General features: G+C 42.6%; 1 protein-coding gene across 1 annotated transcript; it reads right to left on the bottom strand.

Annotated features, from left to right (window-relative positions):
- Positions 1-605: 605 nt before the first annotated feature.
- H3-3A (H3.3 histone A) lies at positions 606-9277 on the bottom strand. The gene is made up of 5 exons (XM_065935551.1): positions 9227-9277; positions 8814-8890; positions 7135-7285; positions 5832-5985; positions 606-1259 (listed from the first exon to the last, which is right to left on the bottom strand). The coding sequence occupies exons 3-5, from the start codon at positions 7260-7262 to the stop codon at positions 1131-1133; spliced, it is 411 nt and encodes a 136-aa protein (XP_065791623.1). The 5' UTR covers positions 7263-7285; positions 8814-8890; positions 9227-9277; the 3' UTR covers positions 606-1130.
- Between the last annotated feature and the right edge of the window lie 941 nt (positions 9278-10218).

Below are 10218 nucleotides of genomic sequence, written 5' to 3'. Positions count from 1 at the left end.
CAGTTAAATTACCACTAAATATTCAAAGTTTAATACTACAATTATTTATAAATGTACTTTCACTACTTATACAGATTTAACTATTTTCATGAGATTCTGCTGGCCAGTTAGGTTTGGGAATTATTAAAAATACCCATATAGAGGCAAACAGGAAGCAGGAGGCTGCCCCTGCATGGTTTAGTAGGGCTCATTAGAGCCGGGTGGGCCCAAGGTTGCTCAGCTCAGCCTTCCTAGGGTGCTTGCTGCTCCCTACCTCTCACCCCCACCCCATGCACTCCTGTGGACCCCAGTACCCTAGCTTGCACAGTACCTTGCTCTTGGGTCAAACCCTAACTTGCCCAATGTTCTAAAATTTCTGTTCTAGAAATTCTCCTTTTACCACTTCTCTGTCTCTGAAAAAAAAAAAAAAAAACCCATATCTATAGTTAAAATTAGGAGGAAAGCCAGTAGCTCTAGTTTCCTTCCCATATAAAGATTATACTTACCTCCCCACAATAGTTTCAGATAAAATGTAACAAAACACTTCATGCTAAAATTATTCTGAATATGGAACTTTCAAGGAATTAACTGCATGGTTAACGTTGATAGTAAAGACCAAAAGCAGGTATAGTTTAATGTATTTTAATAGCAAACTTACAGGAACAGCACAGAAGACAGACAACATTAAAAACATGTACTTGCATGTAGGACAACTCAGTTAGAAAAGTATAGTGAATGGATGGAATCTACTGTATGATAAAAATGCTACAAACACCATTTAGTTGCAGTCAATAAGAAATTTACTTGTTTTAAAAAAATCCAAATGCTGGCATTGTCCAGAAAAATTTAACAGGTTTATTTATAATTGTTATAAAGTTGAACTGCTGAAACTTGTTCACTGAAACATTTTGACTTTCATTAATGCTTTATGTCCCCGCATTTATATTAAAAATTCACACACAAATGAAAATGGAAAAACTGCCAATACCTGATTTCTGTCCCCTATTTTTCCACTTGCAATCATATACTTAGGTACCTTTTGACCCCATGGAAAAAAAATATCTAACGTTCAGAACTACCAATAACAGGAAGAAGAGAATTTTTTTTTTTTTTTTTTTAAAGAATGAAATGTTTCCCATCATAGTGGATTCTTAAGCACGTTCTCCACGTATGCGGCGTGCTAGCTGGATGTCTTTTGGCATAATTGTTACACGTTTGGCATGGATAGCACACAGGTTGGTGTCTTCAAAAAGGCCAACCAGATAGGCCTCACTTGCCTCCTACAAAAGAAACAGAAAAAAAATGCTATTATCAACCGTTAAAGATACATCTATATTAGTTAAAAAGATGTTTTTGAATCCTGTAAAAAGCTACTTCAGAAGATGTTGACCACTTACCAAATGCTTAGTTTAAAATCTGGGATGAGGTTGAAAGGCAGCTTATGAAAGTGAAAAACTCAAGACCGTAAATCTTTATAAAATACAAAAGTCAAATAATTTCACTACCAAATAGTTTACCTTTTCTAATGTTATACGTGATTTTTAAGCAAAATGAAATGTCTTGAGTAAAGCAAAAATCAAATGTCAACTCTAACATTTATTCTTATCCTCACAAAGATAAATGGAATCATGTATATCTATTCCAAATAATACTCTCCCACCTTGGGATATCCTCATTTTTTCTGAATCTTACTCCCACTTCATTATATCTGTTTGACTACTGGTTTCCATCATATGGGCTTCGTCTACCTTTCCTTTGAACACCTCAGAGTTTGACCACCAGGTCAGTGTCCTACTTACATACATTGATCTATTTTGCCAACATATGCACCCCACCATGTCCCCTAACTGTACTTTCCTCTATGCACCCCTATCTGTAATGGCATGGTACCCCCGCAGCATTAACACTGATCCCTCTGTTTTTTTCCTTACATCAGAAAGCTTTTTTTCTTTTTTAATTTTATTTTATTAGTTGGAGGTCAATTACTTCACAACATTTCAGTGGGTTTTGTCATACATTGACACGAATCAGCCATAGAGTTACATGTATTCCCCATCCCGATCCCCCCTCCCACCTCCCTCTCCACCCGACTCCTCTGGGTCCTCCCAGTGCACCAGGCCCGAGCACTCGTCTCATGCATTTCACCTGGGCTGGTGATATCAGAAAGCTTTTGAAGCATCCTCCTATTCCTACTTTCACTCTAAACTGCTAGCTACACAAATCATTCAATACTCACAGAGAAGGAAGAAAAAAGGAGAGCTCCTACTTATAATTAACTCTTAAACTGTTAGTGCATCTTACAGTTGTCTGAAAAGTTGAATTCTTTGGTCTAGGTTAAAACAACTGCTTACTCATTTTGAAATGAACCAGTCAGTCCAACTGTTCTAGTGGATTAGGAACACTAAATGAAAGACATTATTTGGCTTCTCTATAAGCAAGTTATTTCTGCTTAAGACATACTTAGGGGGGAAAAAAAACACCCAGATTTTTAGAGTTGCTTTTTTTGTCCTAATTAAAAAATTATTTCCATTTTGGAACTCTTTAGGCAATAAAACTAAAAGAGAAATACAAAAAATTCTTAAGCAATTCAAGCCCCACAATACTTTGTAACACACAAGATATAGATACGGGAGGGACCAGATTTGCTTTATAATAAACACTAACTTTGAAAAAAAAACCCATTAACTTTGCTAATAACACTTGAAATTCTGCTTTTAAAAGTGCTAACAACTACTCAAATGGTTTCTACTATTCTGTCTTATGAAAATATTTTTTCTACATTTATACTTTTATTCTTTTTAGCCTCTCCTATAAAAATGTTTCATTCAAATTTTACTACCCTTACATATCTTTCTATAGTATGTTATCAACAGATAAATCTTATTTGCCTATCCTTTATGGCCTACCTCAAGATTATTCCATGAAGGAGAAAGCAAACACTCCTCTTGCCCCTGCTTCCCAGGTGCAGGTAATTTTGAACTCCTAATTTCCTTGGCATTCCCACGGGCCTTGTACACTAGCCACCTTTTAATACCCTTACTTAAAAAAATACTCATTTTATGCTCACAATGCCTAGCCCTTGAAGGAATAGAAGTTCAAAAATTATTTGCAGGCTTGGTTTTTTATATCTAACCTTAACTGAAACTTCCATCTTTTCTTTTTTTTCCCTTTGGATGTGCCCTGTGGCTTGGGGGACTGTTCTCCAACCAGGAACTGTACTTGGGTCCTTAGCCATGAAAGTGCAGAGTCCTGACTACTGAACTGCCAGGGAATTCCTGAAATTTGCACCTTTTCTACACAAGTAGTTCCCTGTATCTTACCTATTCCAAAGAATATATTAAAAGCAAAAGTCCTTAATATTCAGGGATTCATCTTTGGGATATTCTAGAAATGGTAACAAGTTTAGAAAACATAACATACTGTAGACCCTACTGAATTCCCTGAACTTAAATTCCTCAAGAAAGAAAACAGTTGTTTCTTTTTTTGGTTTCACCCAGCATGTCTCAGGATTATGCAAATCTAGAAGGCTTCTGCAAAATACAGCACTATGAGCTGCTATATGGACAAGCCAACAAGTCCTGAAATTCAAACACCCATTTAAGAGTGGAATGATTTTGGCTCCCCTAGTACTATTCAAATGTGATATGTGGCAGCTGGGGCTCTCACTGCTCTCTTAGAACCTACTCTAGATATCATAGGGTTGTGTCTGTCAGCTCTGGGAGAAGAGTCAATACAGGGAATTTGACCATGACCCATGTATTTCTAATTCTATTACCAATGTCCAAAGTTTCCTAAACATTAAGGCTATGATGGGATTTAAAGAGGGACCCAATGAACAAGATTTTGAGATAATAGCAAAAAAAAAAAAAAAATCTTGTAAATGGAAGGAAATGTTTATTCACAACATTTTGAGTATATTCAGTATCTGACTGTTCCACCATTTCAAACCACCAATGTCAACTTTTAACATAAGGTGACCTTAATTCAAACTCTCAGTTGTTAGGGGCAAAAGCTAAATTTTAAGTTAGTTAAGTCTTGATAATCTATGGCAAACCAATGGCCCTATTCGCATTAGCAAATTCTTCATCTCTATACCCTTAAGAGAAATGAAATATTTTCCAATAAAGAGCTACCAATGCCAGAGTACTACAAGCAGCAAAGTTGAACATTTTGCTCAAAACCAATGCAATCACTTACTGACAAGTATAAAACACAAACCTTACTAACAGCAATGAATTTCTAAAAAGACAAGCCTTTTAGCCAGACTGTTTAGTAATCAATTTACAAAGCTCTGTCACTGACACTTAGGCTTGACAATGTTGGACTTTCAAGTATAATGTGTAGTTCAAGTAGAGCCCTGCCAACTGTAACTGCAAAACAAAATTAGCATCTTTAGGTCAACACTTGAGACTATTTCTGTATTTAAAATTAGTGCAGAAAACGTGACTAGCATTTGTAATAAAGGAAATGGGATCTAGAAATAGTCAAAAATTAAATCAGAAAATAAAGACCTTAAATAACAGCACTGAAAACTTTTAGTAGTTTGAAATTTCAGTAATTTCAACTCACTGAGAATTTAATGGATGCCTACTCCTGGAATTCACCAATCAAATGAAGTTCAGACTAACCATAGAAACAGCTCAACCAATTACACTTCAGGATAGAATCCACCTATCAAATCTTCCTCACACATAAAGGAAAAGCTTGGCAACAGCAGCCTTGAAAAATCCTCCAATGGAATGTATGTCGATTCTGGACCCTCCCCTAAAAGAGATTCTGATGCAGGTCTGTGGAGGTGCCTAGTAATCTGCATTTTAAATCACCTCTAACCCAATGCTGACAAGAGGTGGTAGTCTTGCCATACTCTGAGTTACAATGATCTAATGAATGCCAAACACACTTAACATTATAGGTTACTTAAGTGACTGATGTTAATTGTACCCACACACCTAATCAAGTATCTTAAGTATGGGCATCTCAAGTTGTTTAATCTGGCACAAACCACCAGTATTTCAAATACACGTGTGTGCTCAGTCACGTGTGACTCTGTGACCCTTTGTACCGTAGCCTGCCAGGCTCCTCTGTCCATGGGATTTTTCAGGCCAAAATACTGGAGTGGGTTGCCATTTCCTCCTCCAGGAGATCTTTCCAACCCAGGTATCAAACCGGAGTCTCCTGCATCGCAGGCGTATTCTTTACCTCTGAGCCATTAGGGAATCCCATTTCAAATATATAACCACAGCTAAAACTGTATTTCTCAAACTTCTGACACACTGGAGCTAAGACTAAACTCACTGTTTTCCATTTAAGTGGAAATCCATACATAATCCCCTTAAACAAACATGTCTTCAAACTTCTCTCTTTACAAGCCCAGTAACACCTTTTTCTCCCTCTTGTTAATCCAAGCCTAACTACCACTCAAGTTTCTTTTACTTCAATGCACAATTCTTTAATGTTGCCTAGCCCCATCCCAGATACTATGTTCTCTCCACTTGCAACTGCCTCTTCAGGTCCAGGAAGCCATTTACTCTAACTTTCCTTTTCTATCAGTCCCTGTTTGAAACCAGTTACCAATACAGACCTTTATCCCCATGACTTCCTAAAGTCCAGCAGCAACTGTAAGTCAAACCAGAGGGTTCTTTTTTCCTCTAAACATTGCATGTTTAAAATTTTTAAATCGTATCTGTTTGTATAACCTCAAGCAACTTAACCTTTCTGACATCTCAACAGTGAAATATAGATAAAGACCTATCTCAGTGGCTGATGATACACAAGCACATGTAAAGATTTAGAGATGTCCTTGGTACAAAGCAGAAGCAGGCAGCTCCCGGCGCCTCCCCCACCCGTTTTACCTGCAAAGCACCGATAGCTGCGCTCTGGAAGCGCAGGTCTGTTTTGAAGTCCTGAGCAATTTCCCGCACCAGACGCTGGAAGGGAAGTTTGCGGATCAGAAGTTCAGTGGACTTCTGATAACGTCTAATTTCACGGAGTGCCACAGTACCAGGCCTTTAAAACAAAACATTAAAGAAATGGTTACCAAATACATAAGAGAACTTAAAAGAGGGGTCATCACCTTCAAAGAGATGCAGTCACTTTTCAAAAAACAAATCACCTAACTATTCTTCAGCTTTTGTATCAAATTTCACTTATCAATTTATGACCTAAATATTCAAATGTTAGAAGTAACACAATACTTCTAATACAAAAAAGCATGCTATTAAAACAGATTCCTGGCAGGGGGTTTGATAATCATAGTCCCCTTCATTTTCTTCATCTTTAACATAAACATCACTAACTTCTGTTATAATTACAACTTGGGAAGGTACTAGGCCACTAAAAGAAGTCAAACTTTTTCAGACTTTCAATTTGACACCATTCTCAATCTTCCCACTGGCACCCCCTTCTTCTGAAAGATCTACCAGCACAACCCAATGAGCTTCACTTAAAAAAAAAAACACCCTTAACAGTATTTAAGTTCAATTTCCCAGAATACCTTTGACACTGCACATCCCTCATGAATGATTAAATTGATGAACACTCTTTTGTGTTGTATCTTCCATATGGAAATTTTTTCCTTTAAGTAATTTTAAGCAAGAAATTTACCTCAATCCTGACTTATTTCTTATATTTTTATTTTAGGCTAATCATTTGCAGAGGGTAAATACAGACAACTTCTGCCCTCTAATGGTAGATGCACTCAACAACACTGCTCAGGGTAGTTCAAAACTATGCCAATAGAAGGAAAAACCAATTCAAGTAAATGAAGGACTTATGTAAAACAACGCCCCCCATCTTGATTAAATTATTTTACCAGATGCAAGAGTATCCTCAAAAATGTATTTAAAAGCCAACACTTTTCTATTTAAAACATATATATTACACCTAACAGCTAAGTAAAATGTTAGTCTATCCTATTAACATTATTAGAGATACGACGTCTCCTTTGAGATATGGGCACGATTACAGCTTCAAAATTAAACATATTCCCAATAAAACCTAACACTAAATTATATACACATTTTAAAGTACTAAATATTTAACGAGGGGAAAAACAGATTCTCTAAAGGAGAATGTATGCTTATTAGACATCTTTTTATTAGATTATATAGATACTTCGGGAGATAAGACTATTCCATTTTTCCTCTTTTAAAATACCTGTAACGATGAGGTTTCTTCACCCCTCCAGTAGAGGGCGCACTCTTGCGAGCGGCTTTTGTAGCGAGTTGCTTCCTCGGTGCTTTACCACCGGTGGATTTGCGGGCAGTCTGCTTTGTACGAGCCATGGTATAGAGACCTCCTTACTTACCTACCAGCATCGGAAAAACCAAAAATCACCATCTGCAACTACCAAACACACAAGTTTTCCTGCCACTACCCACCCCCCATCTGGAAATTATGATTAGTATTTTTAAAAAAGGTCCATAATGTTATATAATTTGAAAGGGTGCAGATTACGTCTATCACCCAAATACGACTTTTTGAAACAAACTGTAGTACTAGAAAATTGTTAGCCTTAACACCAGTCCTCTCTCAAAATGCCCAATCTGAGCGATAAACAGCAAAACAAAAAGACCCAACAGCTCTCGCTTCAATTTAAATAAAGTAGAAATTAGAAATGTCTGTAAACATTCCATCCACTAACAAGTCAAAAGAATGAAGCCACAAACCACAGAAAGGTCGAGTCAAATTACAGCAAAAAAGGTTTCAGTCACCCCCCCCCACCGCCGCCCCCCCCCCTTTACGTCTGGCAGTTGATAGATTGCTGTAAATATCTGAAAACATTCCTGGTTTTGCATCTCTACAGTTCTGTTGACAAAAAGGCGTCTCAAAAAACAAGAGGAACAACAGCTACCAACAGCGAGCATTCTACAAAGCACCGTCCTCGAGTCCAGTCTTCAGAGGATTCGCAATGAAATAATAATAATAAAAAAAAAAACCTGCCCCGCACCCAGGCTTTAATTAACGCACAAGACTGGCCGACTGGTCCACCCCAAGCACCACATAAACTTTTGGTTTCGCCTCCTCCGGCCCCTCGGCAGAGGGTCCCCCAGCCTGCCCGCCTCGCTCCTAGCGTCTCGCGCAGGCACAAACTCGGCTCCCAGACCAGAACAAAATGGAAACAATCGCAAAACGTATCCGATTCCTTTCCAAAGAGACAAAACACCAAATCGCTCGAAAATACTCCATCCCCTGCCACGTGCCGCCCTCCAAAATGCAAAAGTTTTTTTGCATTTCAAATGCATCAAGTTTCCGCTTCTCTAAAAAGGAGGAAAAAAATGCTTCTCTTTAAAATTTTTTCCTCCTTTTTTGAAATGGGGAAGAGAGAAACGGGGGAAAAAATATGGTCGGTGACCAGAGAAGAGAGACAAGATGGTGAAGCTTAGCAACAACTGTGGGGAGGCAGCAAAAAGCGAGTTACCCCAGGGTGGGAAGCACTGGCGATTTCCACCCTTTTCCCGCCCGAAAACTGGGGTCCGGGGTCGGTAGTTAAGAGGCCCGCGCGGGTCGTGGTGAAGGTCTGGGGTCCCGGGAAGGGGCAGCGGGCGGGATTTCACCGAAGAAAAAGGAGCCAGGGGCGCGGGGAGGGAGAACAGGCTCGGCGACGCGGCGGTTGCTGCTGTTGGGCTGAGGCGACGAGAGACTGGGGAGCCGCCGGAGCCGCCGTTGCCTGAGGGGAGAGGGAAACTCGCTCCTCACCTCCATTTCTGGGCCAAAAAGTTTTGGGGCCAAGCCGGAGAGACCCTGGGTCCCGTCCCGGCACGGCCGGGGCCCGGCCCGGGGCTGACGGCAAGCGGGGCTCGGTTCCGGGGAAGCGGGCAGACGGGGAAACTTACCCCCCTTCTCCTTCGGCTGGAGCTCGGCGAGCTAGAGGCGGCGCTGGCGTTGGAGAGCGACGGCGGCGCGGCGGCGGCTGCGAACACAATTGAAAGATGGCTGACACCGAGGCTATCCCCCAACACAAGCCGCCCCGCCCCCGCGCCGCGCGCCAACCAATCACACACAATGGAGGGAAGGCTCGGCCCCGCCCCCGCCCCCTCGCTCGCGCTCCGCCTCCCCCTCCCCCCGCGCGCCCGTTCGCTGGCGCGCGCTCGCCCCTCCCCCGCGCGCCGCCAGCTCCCTCCTCCCGGCTGCCTCGCGCAGTGTGTGTACAAACACAAAAGACACGCTGAAGGGCCGCCGGCTCCCGCCGAGACGGCCGCCCGCCCGCCCCCGTTTTAACTCCGGCTCCCCGGCCCCGCGCTCCCACCCAGCTCCGTGCGCACACGTCATGGAACTCAGGAAGCCCGGGTTTGGGGCGCCGAGGGGGAAGTTGGGGGGAGGGGCTGGCGGGAGGAGGCGCGGCCGGTGAACGCCCGGCCTGCGGGCGTCTCGGGCAGCGGCGGGGAGGGTGAGGGAGGGGGCGCCCCGCTCCGGCGCGCGTCCCCGAGGCGCCCCGGACGGCGTGGGGGCGGGGAGGAGGACACCGCCGGCCCAGTCTCCGCGCCCCAGTTGAAAACACTACCCGACAGGAAGCTTGCAAATAGAAGCCTCGCACCCCGCGCCCACGTTCGGTTGGGGCTGCTCTAACAGCTGGCAGGGCGGCCGGACGGCTGTTTTCCTGCTCTCGCTACGGGCCAGGTGCGACCGGGCAGCCCACAAACTTTATTCACTCAAGACACCGGCTCGGGCCGTGGCGGGTCCCGCGGTGCAGGTTGCAGGCTGCAGGCGGTCCGCGAGAACTCTGCCACCTGGGACGCCTGGCTCCGCGCAGGTGGCATCTCCAAGCCGACGGGACGGGGCTCGCCTTCTTCCTGGGTCGGGATGCCTGATGCAAGATGGCTGTGTTTTGTAAGCTTCTAAAACAATGCATGGAATACACAGCTAACTGCACCAGGGCCTGAATACCAGCCTTGGCAGCTGTTCTACCAGCCAGTTCGGCCTTTTAACCATTTCAGTTTTAGGTAGAACTGCCAAATACTGTAGAGTCAAATGTCAGCAGCTTCTGAACAGTTTGGATACGGCGGTAAACGGCAGAAGTAAGGAAAACGTCGTTGGGGATCATCACATTTATCCATTTTCCAATTCTCAGTAGCATAGGAAACGGATTTCAGGTTCAAGTTATCCACGTTGTCATTTCATTGGCCTTAGAATATATGCACCGTCCCTAGATGGGTTTGACAACACTTGAAACTACGTGCGAAGGTTTTCAATAGAAGTGTCGTGCAGACATCCCGTAGGATAGTGAAGGAGATAAATTTT

The sequence above is a fragment of the Muntiacus reevesi genome, chromosome 5 (assembly GCF_963930625.1).
Source record: "Muntiacus reevesi chromosome 5, mMunRee1.1, whole genome shotgun sequence".
In the NCBI taxonomy this organism is placed as follows: Eukaryota; Metazoa; Chordata; class Mammalia; order Artiodactyla; family Cervidae; genus Muntiacus; species Muntiacus reevesi.
The sequence above is the reverse complement of the archived record's forward strand: the minus strand, read 5'-3'. Positions and strand labels throughout refer to the sequence as shown.